The sequence below is a fragment of the Oryzias melastigma genome, linkage group LG11, assembly GCF_002922805.2.
Source record: "Oryzias melastigma strain HK-1 linkage group LG11, ASM292280v2, whole genome shotgun sequence".
Lineage (NCBI taxonomy): Eukaryota > Metazoa > Chordata > Actinopteri > Beloniformes > Adrianichthyidae > Oryzias > Oryzias melastigma.
Window position 1 is genome coordinate 26,122,852 of NC_050522.1, and position 20,167 is coordinate 26,143,018.

Below are 20,167 nucleotides of genomic sequence, written 5' to 3' on the forward strand. Positions count from 1 at the left end.
TAGGCTAAAAAAAAGCCTAAATTTATTTTACTCTCCATAATAATATATTTTGTCAAAATTTTACAAGTTAGAAATAAGTGCTAGATAACATCGGGTCATTAATGACAATAAAATCAAATGATCTGGAGGGCCGGATAGAATTACCAGGAGGGCCAGATCCGGCCCCCGGGCCTTGACTTTGACACCTGTGGTCTAAAAGCATAAATAAAGTTATTTCTGCATCAGAAAATGAACACTCCTTTGATGAAACCTCAGCAGCATCTTTCCAACAGAACGTCCTGTTACTCACATATTTTTCAACGTAAAATAGTGAAACTTTCATGTGTTGACCCCAGGCTGAAGCTGAAACAAATAGTATAACAGGATATGAATGTATAAGGAATGTGGGCGTGGTTAGCAAATAACCTCGGTTGCTAAGGAAATCCAAAAGTTTACTTTTGCAGATTACTATGAAACTCACGTCAGTCTGTTTGGTATCCAAGGGCAACCACAATGTAAAATGGTTGCTATGGAGATAAAAGCAATGGAAAGGCCGCCATTTTGAAAAAAGTGTTTTTTACAACAATTTCATCAACGCCGTTCATTCATTCGTTTAGTATTATATGTACTGTGAACACGACAGTTTATTACAGTTCATTTCAGTTTATTACAGTTTATTACAGTTTATTACAGTTTATTTCAGAGTGCATGCTGGGAAGGAAAATTCCAAACGAACAAACAGACATAAAACCTTCAGTCAGAACCTTTTGGCGTGTTTTCATGGCCGTCACGTTCCTCCTCATCACATTCAGTGTTCGGACATTTGTGCTGTTTTTAAATCGTCTCTGTAATAAAATTTATTATCTTAACAGCCACTTTCAAGGAAGAAGTCCAGCTCTGAGGAACAAACGATGAAGAGTTATTCCCTTCTCTCCGTGTCCTGAGTAATAATGTTTTGGGTTTTCCTTCGCAGCGTTACAAGTAAAGACAGAACATTGAGGTTAGACAAACTGCATCGTCTATCTGTGGTAAACAAGAGAATTTAGGTTATTGTTATTTTTACACAATCATTTAACAATCTGACTTAAAATACAGACAAATGAAGAAGATATTCTTACTCTATAATATTGTATATTTATATTTAACACAAGTGAGAAAACGGATTTCTGTTTTGATTTATATCAAAGTTTAAAGAGAAAAAAGTGAAAATCCAACACAAACTACACAAAACTTTTCCTCAAGTTTGTTCTTAACAAATATTCTCTCAAATAAAAGTTTCTTTGAACACATTTCCAGAACTTTCTGTGAGGAATTCCAAACTTTTACCAAAGAAAACTGCTTTAAAGTCGATACTTTAAAAATGATGACCTAATATATAGACTATATTCTCTTCTAGCAGTGAACCAATATCAGCAGGAGCTTCATCTCAGTGTTTTCTGCAGCTTTTATTGACTGCACAGCCTCATCAATACCAGCAGAACCCTGATAACACTCGTATAGTTAGAGCCGCGTCGATTAGCCCAAATTCGCTGTAATTGGTCCGAGTGTGGAGCAGCAGCCTGTTGTCCTCTCTGCTGCAGGTTACCACGGCAGCAGCTCTCCTGCCACTGATCGGCTGCAGAAACTGGGCCAAACCTGCAGAGACCCTCCAGACTGAAGGTGGAACGTCGATATGACCCACCGCAGAGTCGACTCAAAACCACTTCCATAGTCTGAGTCGGCGCATTAGCTGTTTGAGTCACACGTCTGGTTTATCGTTTTCAGGGAGGGATCATTTTCCTCTTTTAGAGACCCAATAATCCTCAAAAAGGTTATTTCTTGGACACATAAAGGTTAGGTCATTCTAACTCTGCATTTTCTGCATTAAAACCATAAATTCACACTGAAATAAACCCGTATTTGTTGGATGCTCTCACTGTGAGGTCTGTGCATGTAACACTAGAGATGCAGCAGTTCACTGTCTCCAGAATTCTGTTCAAACCTCCATTTTTGGGTCACAGTTTCACTATATGTTTTACAAAACAATTTAAAAATAAAAAACTCTAAAAGAACATGGAGTAAAAATGTTTGCATGTTTAATATTTAACTTTAATTCCTTCATAACTCCAGTATTGTAGTGAAATATATACCAAACAAAGAAGCAATTAGAGGAATAAATGAAGTTGTTTTTGTGAATCATTAACGTTTGTGGATATTCTGCATGTAGAATGTTGGAAGTTTCTTTTTTTGTGCTTTTAAAAAATAGTTGAGAGTGAAGTCATTTCTAAAAAAAGAAAAAGGAAAGAGGAACATAATAATCTGAGAGGTAATTTTATGTTTGAATCATGCAGAACAAGAACAAATGTGAAATGGAGATTTTCTTCTGATTTTGGAGCAAAAGTTTGGAAAAAATCTGAAATTACTCTTAAAAAATGCAGATTACTGTTCAAATAGTTTTTAAAAAGGTCAATACAGGTGACATTTTATGTTGTATTATTAAATATGTAAGTATATGTGTATGAATGTGTACATATGAAATGCATTTGGTTAAATATTTTGATTTTTGTGGCGTATCTATCGAATGGATGCTAAGTATCGTTTTTTTGATGAGCTTTGATAAACGTGATGCTTTTTGGTTGATGCTGATTATTATTTAAAAGTTGTAAAATGTTATATTTATATAACCAAATACATTTCAAAGCTTTAAAAATACTATTTTGAATTTGTTAATAAGCTAAAACAACAAAGAAACACTAAGATTGTAATGAAATAATAAATAAAAAATCTGCTTCACTCTTGTTTTAACAAAACGGAAATCATTGAGAAACATGAAATGTATTGTCTATATTTAGGAATTTGAATTTTTACATATTTGTGGAATATTTAGTTATTTATGCTAAATATATCTGGCACTAACAAAGCTTTTTTTCTAATTTCTATGGTTTAAAAGTTGTTCCAATAATTTCTCCTTTATTGCTTTAAGTCTGTTTGTTGTTGCATTTTTCTTACATACATCAATCCCATTAATAATAAAGATTGTCTATTTTAGATGCATCTTCAGAAGAGAGATGTTTACTGAATGAATTCTGAGGAGAAAGTTGAATTCTTTGTTCCTGGAAAACATTTTTGAAAAGTTCTGTTCTCATCAGAAACATCAATAATTCTTTTATCTGAACATAAATTCTTAATGTTTAATTCGTCGTATTTCCACATGAGTCGGATTTAAACGTCTTTAATACGGTTTGCATCATAAAGATTGTTTTTAACCTCCAGTAATCCTATTTTTAGGCTGTTTCCCATCAAATTCTCACGTTTTAGGTTAAACGATTTATTTCATCCTGGAATATTTTTATATCTTCTCTTTTCTTCCGTATAGACGCGAAAAATTTCATCAGAACTTAAGACAATTAAATGCTTATTAAAGTTTAATTGAAATCCCCGCTCTGCTTCATCATCTTTAGATCTATTTTCAAAACATTTTGTGTTTTTTAAATTATGATTGAATTATGAATATAAAATAAAAATAAAACTGTCATACCGTCTACAAGTGGGAGTATCAGAAAGGGGCGGAGCAGGATGTTCTACGTCACAAACACAATCTTTTTCAAGCTGCTTTTTTTAAATACTCCTCATTCATGATTTGAACAAAGAAAGACTCAGAAATGAAGTTTTAATCATAATTTATTGATATGTCATCAGAAAAATAACACGAGAACATTTTAAAACCTCCCTGTGTGACATCAGATTTGGTTTTAAACCCAAAAGGAAAAATAAAACAACAAAGAAAAAGACAGAAATTATGCAAATCTCAAAATCAGACGTTATTCTTAAACAGAGTTAGCAGCTAAATGTTCATTCTGACATGCAGGCTCCGGTCCAGAGGTCCACCAGAACACTCTGATCCAGACGGTTCCTTCTGACGTCTCACAGCGACTCCTGGAAAACCGCTCGTCTTTGTGATGTCACGTCCACGCCGGCGTCCGCGGCGCTCCTGCTTGGAGAGCATGAGTTCATCCGTCCGCTGTAGAGATTAAATAAAGCACACAGAGCAGCATGACCTTCCTGGACATAATATCCTTTTCTCCTCGCTCTGAGTCAAGCCACTAAAATACTGTTTGTCCAAGAGTTTAGCGTAATTGAGGCCTAAACTTACAAATCTGTGTGATTTATCTATTTCAGGATCCAATAAGGAGCAAAAACCAACAAGAAAGATGCAACTAGGTGCAAAAATACTGTTAATTTAACTGAAATATTATTTGAAAAGTGGAGATTTTAGCATGTTTGGAACAAAAACTGATCCTTTCCTTGTGATTTTTGTAGAAAAAAATGTTCAGCTTCTCTGCACAATCCAGTTGTTCGTACAAAGTGAGGACGTGGTTTGACTTCAGAACGCCTTGAGAGTGGCGCAGCATCAGCGCTGATGATGAAGAAGGCTCTCGGCTTGAATTAGAGACCTTGCACTGAGAATAAGAGTGAAATAAAAGAGAAGAGCTCATCATGTTGTCTCTGCGTCGCCGCCCCCCCCACCAGACATCAGGAAAAAAATAAATAAATATTCTTTGAAAAAAAAATTTCCGGGCAGCCCAAATATGGTCAGGCAGAGATGAGGTGTACAACAGATGAGTCATCCTCCAGACTCCCACACTCGCCTTCCTTACATGTGTGCAGAGGAGAGAATAAAGAAATCAAAGAACTGCAGAGTCTGAGAGAGCAAACCTCCGAGCCGAGTGTTCATGTTGTGACATCTGCAGCGACTGACTGCACAACGTTTTCTCTGCACTCGGGGATGAACGCCTTCTTGTTCTTGCACCGTGCAGCTCTGCAGCTCTGCAGCTCTGCAGCTCTGCAGCTCTGCAGCATGCACACATGCATGCATAATAATGCAGAATGAAGGTTAAGCAATTGCACATAATAAATCCTCTTTTCTGAGTTCTTGCTTTGCAGCTTTAAAATGTTTGTTTAGACCAGGAGAGTCAAACTCAATCGGACAGGAGTCCAAAATCCGAAACACAATTTAGGTGGAACAGGATAAACATTTATTGAACACTCTAAAACTACATTTTTAAAACTTTAAAACCATAACTTTTTAACATAATTATAAACTTAGGTTAGCCAAACCAGCTAGTATGTTTTAGCTGAAGTATTAGCTAAACTCCAAAACAGCCTAAAAAATCTTAGTAAATGCTAAAATAGTCAAAAAGCTGCAGAATGACAATGTTTAAATCTGTAACTTTTTAACATAATTATGAATAATAAGAACTCAGGAATATTATTCCAGAGTAAATCAACTTAAACCTTAAATAACTTTCAATATTTTACTCGCCATAAAAAAATAAGATAACATCGGGTCATTAATAACAATAAAATAAAATGATCTGGAGGGCCGGATAGAGTTACCTGGAGGGCCGGATCCGGCCCCCGGGCCTCGACTTTGACACATGTGATTTAGATCCAAGAAGCGGGAGGATCTCTTCCGTTGAGGAAAACAAATCCTCATTAAAATCTACTTTCATTTATGATGAAATCTTCAAACATTTATGAGCTTTTGAGCTTCTGAAAATACAACTTTTTATTTATTTATTTTTTAGAATACCTTTTTACGTGATTGAATGCATGTTTTTTATTTAGTCTTTTATTTGAAAGACATAAAAAAGGAAATCTAAAAATTTAGGCCAATTTGGATGTCGTGACCAAATCATGGCTAACTATTGTCTATCATCACAGTTTGGGAATCATTTCCGCTTTCATAGGACTTTTTCTTTACTCTGTTTTAAAAGGTTTTGTACAGTTTTTTAAGGTATCAAAACAACCAGAGCTTGTAAGGACTTTTCCACTTAAAGTTGAAAGTAAATAGTTAATAAACGATCAAAATTAAGGATTTTTATTTACATTGCGGCATATTCATTATGAGTTGCGACAGCTTAGTTGATTAAGTACAGTGCTGGCATGCAGGAAACCAGGGATCAGTTACCAGTTGACAAATTCAATCTTTGAAAACACAATTTACTTATGATTATAAGTCATGACTACATATTTCATTAAGTGAACTTTACTAGCATCATTTCCTATTGACAATTGGATTAACTTCCTGTTTTACGTTCATTGAACTAAACTAGTTTTGTGTCTTTGTAAAAACTTAAAAAATTTAGGGCAATCTGTTTCTAAACTCGACTGATCCGGGTTAAGAGTGGCGACCAACATGATTCCAGTGGATTCTGAAGGTCGTGTGACCTGTTGGAAAAGTTATCACATGTCAAGAAATTTGTTTTCTCACCGGCGACATCTCAGGTGTTAAAGGGTTTCTTTTAGCCTTTTTAGCTTAATTAAACTTAATGAAACCCCAGTGAGAGTGAAGGTAACATTACGGCCCCGATGGTCAGACCGGCCTCAAGTCTAGGGGGAAACCAGAAATGGGACCATAACAAAAACTGGACACCAGTGAGAAATAAGAACACAGTTTCATATATAAGGCAAACAAAGAAACTGTGTCCTTTAAAAGCAAAAGGAAAAATAATTAGTGTTCTAGTTAAAACAAAAAAAGAATTGGAACCTCAGCCAAAAATAAAATAATTCAGGGAGACGGCTGACCGTGTCGACCGTCTACTAACGGCTGTCCAACCAAAACGAACAAAAGGAAACAAACAAACAAACTAAGACTACCAAACCCCAAACTAAAATAACAAAACCCAGCAGTGTAAGACTGCTGAGGACTAAAGAAGGTAACGGAGACTCAAACAAACCCAGCCTGCCTTGGTGACCCCTCCTCTTCTCAAATAACCAGCAGGTACCAACTGGCCACACCTGCCAGGTGAGCAGAAGTTCTGGATGGAAAAGTTCCAGCAGGACAGAACATCAACTATCACAGATTATTAGATTCTCCCAGATTGTCTTTAAAAACGTCCGGGGGCTTCCTGGTTTTGTCTCCTTGTAGAGAACATGATTCTCCTTACCTTTTCTCATCTGACGTTGGAGCCAAAATACCAGCAGATCCACAAATAGATGAAGATGTCACACTGTACTTATTTAGCTAAACGGACGCTAACTTTAGTAGACATACGTGAAGATGACGCCGAGCTGTGAAATCTGATCTGTTTTTAGTCTCTTTGGGGGAGCGAGGAAGCGGCGGGGGACCCGGCGCCACGTCTGGCGTCTGTTGTGAATGAAACTTGCTAATAAGACGCGTTCCCCATCGGAACCGTGAAATGTTTGTTTAATGTAGACGTTCACACGTTGGTCTGTTCTTCAGGATCCATTTATGACAAACTCTCTTTATGGTTTTCTGTTACGGTGGAGAGAGATGTGATTTCTTCAGCTTTAATATGAATCTCTAATTCAGATTGAATCGTTCTATGGAGAACTCAATGTGTCAAAAATACTGAGTTTTAGTATTTGAGTTTATTTCATGTTCATAAGACACAACCAAAATGTCCAAATACTGTTTGTTTTGGTGAAACTGAAGAGGACAGAAAGAAGAAAACGTTTCTGTCTGATTCTCTTGTGTTGTAACATTAATCTGTCAACAAAAGCAGACAAACAAAAACAACAAACAGCAAAAGCAACAAGAAACAACAAGAAAATAAACCAAATTCCTCTGAATTTTTTGTTTGTTTTTTAATTTAACTCGTTCCCAACAACCTTGTGATTCATATTGTTAATTTGTTTGTTTGTTTCTGTTTTTTTAAATGTAATAATTGATTTTTCAAGATGATTCCGTCGTCTGATAACCTGAACAGAAACAATGTTTTCCTTCATTTTTGTTCTGAATTTATTGATTTTGAACATTTCTGCTCCTTCTAGGTTATAATTGCTTGTTGTGTGCAGGTTTTTGTGCTCTATACACGAGTTTTAGGATGAATGATCAACTACGTCCTAAAATATGAATATTTTCAGCTTTCTAAACCGTGCTGATGGGCTCCAATGGTTACTCCCTGTGGTTAGTTTTACTTCTCGTTTTGATAATATAAATATGGAGTTTATTGGTTTTGTTTGTTCACATTTCTCCACATTTCTCTGCAGTATGTCAAAGTTAAGGATCTAAAGCACACGAGTCAAAGTCAAGGCCCGGGGGCCGGATCCGGCCCCCTAATTCTGTCCGGCTCTCCAGATCATTTGATTTTATTGTTATTATATGTTATCTTGCACTCATTCTAACTTGTATAATTTTGACAGAATATATTTTTATAAATTGTTTAAGGTTTAAGTTGATTTAGTCTGGAATAATATTCCTGCCATTTTATTATTCAGAATTATGTTAAAAAGTTACAGTTTTAAAGTTTTAAACATTGTCGTTCTGTTAGCTTTTTGGACAATTTTGGTATTTAATAAGATTTTTTTAGCCTATTTTGGGGTTTAGCTAATATTTCAGCTACATGCTAGCTGTTTTGGCTAATTTAGGCTTCTTTAAAACGTTTTTTTAGACTGATTTGGAGTTAGGCTAATATTTACTTGCTAGCTCGTTTGGCTAATTTAGTTTTTTTTCAGTTTTCCTGGATGTTTTGACTATTTTTTTCAGCTACATGCTGCATGTTTTGGCTAACCTACATTTTTTTCTTTTTTCAGTTTTAAGACTAATTTGACATTTAGCTGATATTTTAGCTGGATATCAGTTTCAGCATCTTCAGCGTCCACATTCAGTCTACAGCATTCACACTAGCATTATCGTAGTTAATGCTATATATTTAGTTCATAATATGTTAAAAAGTTACAGTTCTAAAGTTTTAAAATGTAGTTTCAGAGTGTTGAATAAACATTTATCCTGTTCGGCCTGCGATCTCAGGTGTGTTTTGGATTTTGGTCCCTTGGTGAGATTTAGTTTGACATCTCGTCTCCAAAGCAACAAAACGTGTCGTTTCCAGAGACACATTCCTGACCGAATGATGTATTTGTGTGTTTTTGTCCCAGCTTTCAGGTCAGCGCGGCTCTGCTCCGTGTTTTCTCGCCCTCTCCAGCTGGTCGGATTCGCTCTCCTTCCACAGGTCGTACCATGTATGTGTTTCCTGCTCGGCTGCAGCTTCCCTCCAGCTCTCGGCGCGGCGAAACTCCCGTGACTCATCCTGCTGTGTGCCTACAGATTTCTCTCCTCTGTGTTTATTAAATTCACACCACCTGGCCCATCAGCACCTAATGAATCTGGCCCTTTCATGGACACGCTGACTAAGACGCGTTCAGGGGCTGCGAGCTCGCTCTTGTTGTTGTCGCCGCCGGCGATGAGCTGCAGGGAAGCCTTTGACGGGACTCGATGTTCTTCATAATTCAATCATGTCATCAAACAAACATGCAAACATATTAGAATAAACTCATGTGTGGTTAAGTCCAGCAGTGAGAAAAAGGAGTAAATTCAGTTCAGTCAGTCGGACAGAATCCATTTCCTGTCTCCAGAGGGAGAAACATCTTCTTCTGATTGAGCGTAGAAACAACTGTTTTGTCTTCAGGATGTTAGAAAAGAAAATTGGAGTTTACAACCAGCGAGGAGTGTTGATTACCGACAGGAAACCTACATTTTCAAATTGAAAACAGTCATTTGGTCGTCCTATAAAGTCAGATTTTAGCCCAAAAACGGAGACTTTTTGCATTTTTTATGACATGTTTGTGTTATTTCATATTTATATGTTTGTTTTTAGCCAAACATAAAGTAAAAGTCCCGTTTTTAACACTTTCTGCTAACCTGAATCCCTTTTTTGACCATTTCCTGAACTCGTCTGATGTGTTTCTCCATAATGACCTCCAGGTGAGCGGCGGCGGCGGCGGCGGCAACCAGACCACGAAAACGCTTTACACAACATTATGCAACAGAGCGGCGCTGTTTTTCTCCGTCTCATCTACACGCCAACAGAATGTATGTCATTAACCGCCCAGAACACTTGAAGGCGGAGCTGTGAGAGCGAATGTGTAACTAACAATCTACTGTAAACAAACAGGATCTGGTGAGAGAATTGTTTGATGGGGGAGTAAGATTTAATAAAGGAAAATATACCCTCCTCTAAAGCTTCACTTCAGATGAAAAGGAGAAAAACTCCAAGCATGATTGCTGCTAGGAAAGTTGTTTTGATGATGGAGATGCTTTCTGGCACTTCCTGTACTTCTCCTGGGTTACAGAGCATCAGCACTTCTTTCAACACAATAACGCTGACAAGAACACTATAATCATTCAGAAAACTTCTCTCCAGCTCTTATCGACGCTCAGAAAGGGCAGTTTTCAGTAAAACGCAAAACATTTCTTTTATAAAATAAATAAACGACTCCTTTTGACTCGCTCTAAGTGGCTAGGAGTCTGTTGAACTCCCCTCCCCCCTCGGCATTTTGAAAAACAATAAATCACCTTTTTTCAAAATGGCAGGTTTTCTGTTTCTTTATCTCCATAGCAACCATTTTATTTTTTGCTCCCCTGGAGGTGACGAACAGATTGATGTCATTTTTAGTAGAATTAACAAAAGTACATTTTTGGATTTCCTTAGCAACGGAGGTTTTTTGTTATCCTCAGACACATTGCTAGTATGTTCATACCGTGTGTTACATCGATTCGTTCAGCTCGAGCCGACGATTCACATTTTCACAATATTCTGATTAAAAAATGCACGAGTAACAGCGGAACGCCACTTTTGATAGCTCGCCACGCTAATGCCCTTTAAAATCTATAAACTTTAAAAACAAATTTTTTTTCCAAGTAGCTTCCTGATGATGCTTGAGACAGAGTGGAGTCAATAGGAGGAGTTAGGAGGCACTAAAGGAGACTTTTCTTGGAAAATTCAAGATGGCCGCCTCTTCCGAAGGTCTGAGGTCAATGAAACTTCGGGTTTGGTCGAAGACTTAAGCTAGCAGTGTGTGTGAAATTTTTGGAATATCGCTTAAACTTGAAGTTTAAGCGATATTCACTTTTTTTCAAAATTCATTTCAATAGTTGTAAATTTTGTGAGATTTTAGTTTGTGATGGAGTCAAACTTTAAGTCAAATAAGAAAGAAGAATAATAAAATGTTATCCAAATGTTCCTGGAAGAGTTCAATCACTAAATCGTCTATACATTAAATATTTGTTTTTCAATGTTTTTTTCTGTAGAAATAAAACTCAGGTTGTTAAATCTCACGGTGCGATCCCATCATGAACTGTGATGATGCTGGAGGACGTCTGCTTCTTCTCCTCTGGAGGAGGAGTGAAGAGAGGGGCACCTTGTTCTCCCATAATGCCGTTCTCATTACTGCTGAGTCCAGACTCACACGCTGTACTCTATGTAGGCCGTGAACGAACACGGAGACGAAGAAAGGAGGAACCAGCAGGAAGTCCTCCTGAGGAACATTATCCCGACAAATTTTCAGGGTTTTCACATTAAACGGCGTTTCGTAACCTTTTCCTGCTATAAAAAGAACAAATTCAAGTCGTTGTAAATATGATCTAATGTTACCTGAGGATGGAGGCCAAAATAAACTGATTTAACAGCTTTTTTAATATTTTACTAAAGAAGTTCTAAGAGAAGCCTCCAAACATCCAGACGTTTTCCTGTTTGGATTCTTAGATCAAAGTCACAAAAACCAACATAAATAATAATTAAGTCCTAAATCTGCAAATCCAAATATTTACATCAAGAATTACTGTAGTAGCCGAAAACGGACGGCCATTTATTATTTTAATCGTTTTCTTGTTCTAATGAGAGAATATCTCGTTATAATGAGATAATAAGTTGTTATGACAAGAAAATAAAATTTGATTTATATCGAGAAAACAAAGTTCCTTTTCTTGCTATAACAAGATAATAACTCGTTTTAACGAAATATTAGCTCGTTATAACGAGATAATAGCTTGTTATAATCTCATTATAACGAGTTAATAGTTTGTTATAACAAGATGACTTATTAAAATGAGATATTAGCTCGTTATAATAAGATAACTCATTATAACGAGATAAAAACTCGTTATAACGAGATATTAGTTCGTTATAATCTTGTTGTGACTTATCTCGTTATAACGAGTTAATAGCTTGTCATAACGAGCTATTATCTCATTATTTCATTATCTCACTATCTCAATGAGATTATCTCATCATAACAAACTAACTCGTTATAACGAGATAATAGCTCGTTATGACGAAATAATTAGTTAAAACGAGATAATATCTCGTTATATTTCCTTCCAGGTAAATGTGTTAAATGAAGCAGCACAAAAACAAAATAAAACCTGCAGGTAAACAGGTGATCTCACTGAAACTCTCCCTCTCGTGTGACAACAGTAAGTCAGCAGCTTTTCTTCTGCCTGCAGCTCTTTTCCTTCTCATGTTTGAATCCTCATGAATCCTCATCCTGCTATGAAGCCATAGTGCATTAAAACATGCACGTCTAAGACTTACCTGCAGCAGCTAAAATCTACTTTCATCCCTCGTATACAGACTGGGATCTGTTAGCACAAATCAAAATAAGCTTTTCTACAAACGGATGTTTTATTGCTTTAGAATCTGCTTTGCGTCCCTGATGATTCAGTAAAGCCTGTTTGGTTTTGAAGAACATTCTCTGCTGCTCTTCCACAGCCATCAGTATCAAAAACAGCCCCATCTAGAGGTCAGAGGAGGTCATGGCTTCAGATAGACGACAAACAAATCCCACTTCAGCTTCAGCAGTCTGTGAAGAAGCCCTTCATTAATCCTCTTTGTGTTAAATGACTGCAGCTTTAACAGTAAACAGTGTTTCCGTGTGAAACGTTACTGCTGATGTTGTGAGTCAGCTGGATGTGGAGGCTTTCCTCTGTTTGGACTGGCGTCCCGGGAGAGCTCCGTTCTGCTTCCGGGCGTTTGCAGAGGGATGTCCTACAAAGGAGTGCGGAGGCAAAAGGTGAAACGGTGATTCCTTCAAACATCTGAGTCCCACACCGACGTTGTTTTATGTAAGTGTGCCTGCAGCAGCCCACGCCACCTTTGCAAAAAGAGGCTTCTCAGGCCTGAACGGGGAGAAGTTCTGCATGATGAGCTGTGGAGGTTAAATGATCTCATGTAGGGCCGCTTAGATAAGAAACAAACACCTTGTGCTTGTTTTCTCATGTTCTGGGGCTGTTTTTCTCCTCTTTCCCCCGTTTGTCCGGGTTTGCAGACCAACAACTCATTATTTCTGCAGCTTCCTGTACGCCTCTTGCTGTGATTATCCGTGAGGAGGAAGACAGGCTGATAAATAAGAAAACAGAATTTCTGCTCCGACAGTGGAGCGGATGGAGCTAAAGTCCTCCTCAGCTTAAACTGAATGCAAACAATTGAATGACACAACTTTGGTAACAGATGAATCCCCATTCCTGACTGATTTCCCTTCAGTCGTTTTCTGTTGGCCTGAAGCTGCAGACTGCGATGGAATAAGTCCTGTTGCGTGGCGATTGTTGCACAGCATAACAAACTATTGTGTTAGCTTCTGCAGCACATTGTTCCCGGGTGACACATTTCATCCATGCGCATGTGTGAAAACACAAATGCTGTAGTGGTTACTCATGGTGCCGACGTCAACAGCCCCCTGATGACTTCCGTCCGACCATCAAGCGACGGTTTCACTGTCACAACCGTCGCTGATGGTTCATCTGAAGACAGGATTTTGGTTTTGAAGGACAAAAGAGTTAGAAATTAGAATTAAACATTCCTCTGGAGGGGGATTTTGTTTACAGAGAATGAAAAACAAATTGAATTAATAAAATAAGGAGGTGAATGTACTATTTAATCCATTGTTATATTGAAGGAGAAGCATTCACTCTACAGTGATTCTCCTGCTCCTCTTTGTTTTAGAAACTCGATCAAACTTTCAGTGATTTTATCGATCTTTGTATCAAAACGTTCGTCTCGTTCAGGACATTACTGCTCGTATTTTTGGTATTTAAAAACTTTATAGATTTAGAAATATTAAACAAAATATGCCCCATAAGAAAGGAATGAGAAAGTCTTCAGATTTCAAGATTTTAAATAGATTAACACAAACTTTTAAATATATTCGTGGGCTTTGCTTTCATATTTGTAGTAATTTAAAAAAAAAATAGTTTAGCTAATGTTTTAGCAACATGCTAACGTTTTTGGATAATTTGTTGAGGTTTTTTAGGCTAATTTAGAGTTTATCTTTTATTTTAACAACAAGCTTACGTTTTTTAGCTAGTTTAGTTTACTGATGAATTTTAGACTATTTTAGAGTTCATCTAGTACTAAAGCAACAAGCTAACTTCTTTGGCTAATTTGGCCTCTACTGAGGGTTTTTATGGTAATTTGAAGTTTAGCTAACATTTTACCGGCATGCTAACTTGTTATCTAATGAGGGTTTTTTTTTGCTAATTTAGAGTTTAGCTTTAATTTCAATAATAATATTAATAAATTATATTTATATGGCGCCTTTCTGGGCACCCAAGGTAGCAACATGCTAACGTTTTTGACTCAGTTTATTTAGAAATTTTTGGCTACTTTGGAGATTAGCTAATATTTAAGCTACGAGCTAGCTTTTTTGGCTAATTTGTACCTACTTAGCTTTTGGGGGTTAATTTAGAGTTTACCTTCTATTCTAGCAACATGCTAACGTTTATGACTAAATTAGTTTACTGATGAATTTTAAACAATTTTAGAATTTAGCTCATATTTAAGCAATGAGCTAGCTTTTTTTGCTAATTTGTCATCTACTGACGTTTTTTATGCTAATTTAGCAACAGGCTAACGTTTTTTACTAAACTAGTTAACTGAGAAATTCTTGGCTGTTTTGGAGTTTAGCTAGTATTGCTACCTTTTTTAGCTAATTTTACATCTACTGAGGTTTTTTGGGCTTATTTGGAGTTTAGCTGATATTTAAGTAACACAATAAATGTTTTTGCAAAATTGGCATTTATTAGGGATTTTTAAGCAATTTTACTAAAAAATGTTCAGAAATTTAGTTCAACTTCAGCGCTCTTTCATAGTTCTTTAATGGAATTTCCAGTGTTTTAGCAAATGTAACATTTCCAAACAGCTTCAGTAAAAAGCATTCATACTATTGCAGCTAATGCAACTTTTCTAGTTTATATTCTACTTTGCTATATTTCTTTTGCTCCAATTTCATTGTAAATGTGGATAATGACAATAAAAACGTATCCAAAAAAATTTGAACAAAGCACTTGGATAAAAAACTGTCGTTGATGTCATGACAACACTGCAGTGACTCCTAACTCCCACAGTGTTGTGTGTAAACTGGGAAGAATATTTAAAAATGCCACGAAAGTGATCATCTCCTCCGTTTTACGCGTCCTGACTCACGCGCGTTAGGGAGGACAGTCATTCATGTTTGTCTCCTCACACGTGGAGGAGCTTCTCTCGTGGAATCGCATTACAGCAACAGTCGGACACCCACGTTAGGTTATCCCTATCACACTCCGAGAACTACCCAGATCCGCCCACAGCCCCGGGAGAGGGCGCGGGGAGGGCTGGATGGATGGATGGATGGATGAGGGATGGATGGATGGAGGGAGGGCTGCCTGTTCCTGTGTGCACAGCCCGCGCGTGTCTATGAGTGTGAGCTTCCGCCAGATCAGACAGAAAGGGAAAGTGCGCCCCTCTTCTGCAGTGCCGCGCATGTCTCTGTTGGTTGATGCAAAGCGTCGGAATGACTCTTTATGCACCGTCGACATTTTTCATTATTAAATAAACTTTAAAATCATCCAAAACAATCGCTGCACCTGACAAACCAAACATGGATCCATGCGTAAAATGGATCATCCTTTCTCCAGACGCACGTTTCCCTTGTGTTCGTCCTGATGCTGATGCGTCTCATTGTTATTCATCAGTGTGTGTGCGCGCGCGCGCTGGCACACCCATTCCGCAGATCGTCTTTCCGGTGGCTGTGCGTTGATATCTGCGTAGTTGGTGTTCATAATCGTTGGTCTCTCTGCACAGATCCTGCCCCTCCCTCCCTCCTCCGTGCGCGGGCACACTTGCGCGCGCGCAAACACCGAGCGCTGCTCCTCGTCTCCCCCTCCCTCCCCGTGTCGGTGCTGTCTCATTCACTTCGGTACTCCATCCACGCACTCCAGCTCGGCGCTGGGGGGGCGGGGTTGGATAAATAGCTCCGCGTGGAGGCCACAAGCTTCACTCAGACTGGACCCACTTGCAGTGCAAAGACCACAAGCAAGAAGACTCCGAAGCCGGGAGTAGAAGTACCAACATTTTTCTTGGAGCGTAGAAAGAGAAGACATCGTTTGATTCCGCGGACTGTCTGCTGGAGCTCCAACACCGACGATTCGATCCTCCGCTATCCGCCAGATTTCTGGACATAGCATCTAAACAAAGTTGGTAGTAAACTCTTTGGAGTTTGGTAAGAGTCGCCACGTTTTTTCTTTGCTTGTGAGAGTGGACTGCACTGAAACTTGGGAGCCGACCCGCTTGGGTCGCGGTTGGACCTGGCGCATCCTTTCGGCAACTCTGCGAAAGTTTTTGGCCAGTCAGATCTGAAGACTTTGAGTCGAGTCAGACTTTTTCAGTAGCTGCTGCCGCGTCCGGAACCGAGACGACCGGTCAGAGAGCCGCTGACGAGACCTCAAAGACGCTTCTTTCAAGGTAAGGAGAACTTTTTACTCGCTTTGAAGTCTTTCATCTGCGGGGTTTGCATCCCTGGGAAGGATGAGCATCCTCCACGAGGATCTGAGGAGGATCAGCGTCCTCCAGGGTTTGAAGTTTGCATCCCTGACGGTCCAGAGGATCAGCATCCTTTTCAGACTCTCGTGGGGGGTCAGCATCCTCCACGAAAGGTCTGCATCCCTGCATCCTGGAGGAAGATGCTCATCCTCCACGAGGGTTTGGAGTTTGCATCCCTGACAGTCCGGAGGGTCAGTATCCTCCACGAGAGTCTGCATCCTTGCATCCCTGGGAAGTATGAGCATCCTCCACGAGGATCTGAGGAGGATCAGCATCCTCCAGGGTTTGAAGTTTGCATCCCTGACGGTCCGGAGGGTCAGCATCCTCCACGAGGATCTGAGGAGGATCAGCATCCTCCAGGGTTTGAAGTTTGCATCCCTGACGGTCGAGGATCAGCATCCTTTTCAGACTCCCGTGGAGGGTCAGCATCCTCCACGGGAGTCTGCATCCTTGCATCCTGGAAGATGCTCATCCTCCACGAGGGTCTGGGGTCTGCATCCCTGACAGTCTAGAGGATCAGCATTATCCTCCACGCGGCTCTGAGGATGATGCTGATCCTCCACGCGGCTCTAAACTCCAGCAAAGTTCTGCGTCGCTGTCCGTGGTGCTGAAACTCCAAAGCGGCTTCAGCTGCGACTTTTTCACTTAACTTCAATTGATTTTTTGCACATTTCTATTTTTTTATGCATAAATGTTTCTGTTCTTAATTGCAAATGTCCATGCATACATGCACATGCATTTGTTACATTTCTTACATCTGACTTGGATGTCAGTGAGCTGCAGGAAAAAGGCTTTTTCCTGCAGCTCACTGACATCCTAGTCAGATTTATGTGATTTAAATTCATTTTTATTAGATTTTAAGGTTATTTTTTAAGCACTGCTTTGACATAAAATGTTATTTTTAAAGCTTTCTTCTCCACTAAATCGGATTTAGCAACAAAACTTGAACCGATTGGAAGCAAAAGCTGCTTTTCTACTAAAATATTGTTGCAGAATCTGACACAGGAAGGAGAAAACTCGATGTTTGAGGTCAGAAAAGTCTGTCAGAAATCCCAACTTTTCATCCTCTGATTTGATGCATTCTTGCTTTAAAAAGCTTTTTTTGGGTTTTTGGTTCTCAGCGTTTACGCTCACCATATCGGTGATGACACAGGCTAACACACCACACACGCTGCGTTCTGCAGAAACTAAGCCCCGTCTCCATGACAACACACCTCCTGCACTTTACTCTGCAGCTTTTGCACAAAAGAGAAAAAAAACGTTGACGACAGCAAGTGGACAAGCAGGAGGGGGAGGGGGGGGATCAACAGGTTGGGGAGGGACAGCTGGACGGCTCTTTTCACCCTGTTGCTCATCAATGCCCATTCATGGAAGCTTCCGGTTGTTAGTGGGCGGGCAGGGAGGGAGGGGGGACAGAAGAGAGGCTGAGAGGGAAGGAGGGATGTGAGACTCATAATTATGAGTGCATGGAAAGTGCAGGTGCTTCTGTCGCTCCCCCAGCCTTCAGCACCCTCAGATGAGAAAAGGAAAGGTAGGAAGCATCCAGACGTGAGGAAGCAACAAACTTGCATGTGAAAACTGTTGCCGAGCAACGGCACCCTCCTGCTGAAGCCCCGCTCGAATGCAAAAAACACAAAAAAAGCAACAGGTTTCAGACAAAAATGCACAGAAAATATGTTTGTGCAAAGCAGATAATTGTGCGAGGACACGCTCCGACCCCCGCCGAACAACAGCAGGAATGCATGGCACACGTTGCACAAAAAAAGTGCAAAACATTCGTGTTGCCAGTGGCGAAGCTTTGCACGGACGTCAGACTGACGCAGTGTGTGGGAGGAAAGAGCAGAAGCTCGGAGATGCCGGCTGGCTGTGAAGGACTGTAATTGTTCCGCCGCAGCAATTATGTCCCCGAGTATTTATGTGATGCAGATCAGATCCATAAATCCAGGAGTCTGCAGCCTGAAGCAGGAAAAGAGTTTGTTTTCTGCGGAGCCACATAGTCTCAGAAATCTGGATCTGCATTTATAATAAACATGAATTATGTCTTTTTTGGCTCAAACAAAAGAAAAAATATCAAAAGAAACCAGAATCTCTCAAAATGTGATTTGAAAGAAGCTCAAATAACTTATTTTCAAAAGTTGTTTGAACAGCACATTGATTTTAACACAAAAAAAAGATTAAAATTTTAACAAAAGTCTTACTTTGCATATAAAATCTGGAGGTAGAATTGAGCAAACAAAACATCTTCAGGTCAGTGACATAAAACTTTACAGAATTTATCATTTATGTCCATCAATTTATGCATTTAACTAATATAAATTAAATAAATTCTAATTAAGGAACCATTATTGTTCTTTTCCTCCTCTTTGTCCTCAGTAGTCTTACACTTCTGGGTTTTGTTCTTTTACTTTGGGGTTTGTAGTCTTAGTTTACAGGATTTGTTCATTTTCTTTATCCCAGACTGAGTTTCTGTTTGGTCGTGGCGAGATGAAGATCGTGTTTTTCTCTGACAGATTGATCTGATGTTTTCCTGCAGATCCCTCTGATTCAGAAATGACAGATTGTCTCTTCTAAATCCTACGACTTCCTGGAGGGATTGAGAAGAAAAGAGATCTGAGAAGAAGTGCAGTAGCTTAGCAACAAAGAAGACAAACAAAAGAACAAGTTCCAATCCCAGAATCCTCCTCAGCTGACCCCATGGCGCGGTCGCCCCTCACCGGCCCCTGCGTGGCCCTCGCCCTCCTCTTCTTCGGTTTGACCTCCTGCACGCCCTCAGGCCCCGCCTCCGCCACCTGCGCCACCCTGGAGCAGAGCCGCTTCTTCGGCGTGTTCACTTCGACCACCACCCTGCCCTCGGCGCCGTGCTCCTGGACCCTGCAGAACCCCGACCCCCGCCGCTACACCGTCTACATGAAGATCACCAAGCCCACCGACGCCTGCGCGCCCCGCCAGATCCGCACCTTCCAGTTCGACTCCTTCATCGAGACCTCCCGCACATACCTGGGCATGGAGAGCTTCGACGAGGTCGTGCGGCTGTGCGACGCCTCCACCACCGTCACCTACCTGGAGTCCAGCAAGCAGTTCCTCCAGATCCGCAAGGTGGCCCCGAGGAACGCCCTGGAGGTCCCGGCGGGTCAGAGCGACGTCAGCGAGTTCAAGGCCGAGTTCCTGGTGGTGGGGAAGAGGAACCCCAGCATGCCCGCCTGCCAGATGCTGTGCCAGTGGCTGGAGAAGTGCCTGTCGAGCAGCACCCACGACTACCCCTGCGGCATCATGAACACGCCCTGCCAGTGCTGGGAGGCCCCAAAGAGGAAGCCAGGAAGCTGCTACAGGGGGGGTGTCTACGTGGAGAAATGCTCGCCGGCTCCCAAAGACAACGACCGCGACGCCGAGATCATCAGTAAGTCCTTCACACCTCAAAAACGACAAACTCAGAGACAAACTAAAGGTTCTGTCCTGGTTCTGGTTGGGGTAGGTCAGGGGTCAGCGACCTTTAGGAGCCATTTGGGCTCTTGTGCAGCACAAGATAAAGCCATATTTTAAGGTTATTTTTGTGTTTTTTTCCTCATCAGTCTTATTGTACTGGGTTTGTTCTTTTACTTTTGGTCTTTTTTATT

The 20,167-nt window shown here is 40.0% G+C and overlaps 1 protein-coding gene and 2 long non-coding RNA genes across 4 annotated transcripts in view; 1 reads left to right on the forward strand and 2 right to left on the reverse strand.

Moving 5' to 3' along the window:
• Window positions 1-3,621: 3,621 nt before the first annotated feature.
• On the reverse strand, window positions 3,622-9,193 carry LOC118599316. Its single transcript, XR_004948619.1, has 2 exons — window positions 8,941-9,193; window positions 3,622-3,979 (listed from the first exon to the last, which is right to left on the reverse strand). It is a non-coding gene; the product is annotated as an uncharacterized LOC118599316 (long non-coding RNA).
• A 3,155-nt stretch (window positions 9,194-12,348) lies between these two features.
• LOC112162523 overlaps window positions 12,349-20,167 on the reverse strand; it is an 8,365-nt gene continuing 546 nt past the window's right edge. Inside the window, exons 2-3 of one of the 2 annotated variants that reach the window (XR_004948658.1) lie at window positions 12,646-12,746; window positions 12,349-12,561 (exon numbers count right to left, since the gene is read on the reverse strand). This is a non-coding gene — a long non-coding RNA (uncharacterized LOC112162523). The remainder of the gene's footprint in view (window positions 12,562-12,645; window positions 12,747-20,167) is intronic. The other variant, XR_004948657.1, reaches the window with a different exon arrangement.
• The window catches only part of LOC112162522 (adhesion G protein-coupled receptor B1), an 18,692-nt gene continuing 14,516 nt past the window's right edge, over window positions 15,992-20,167 (forward strand). The window contains exons 1-2 of the mRNA XM_024298320.2: window positions 15,992-16,475; window positions 19,087-19,950. Of these exons, the coding sequence (XP_024154088.1) occupies window positions 19,248-19,950 (703 nt within the window). The 5' untranslated portion in view covers window positions 15,992-16,475; window positions 19,087-19,247. The remainder of the gene's footprint in view (window positions 16,476-19,086; window positions 19,951-20,167) is intronic.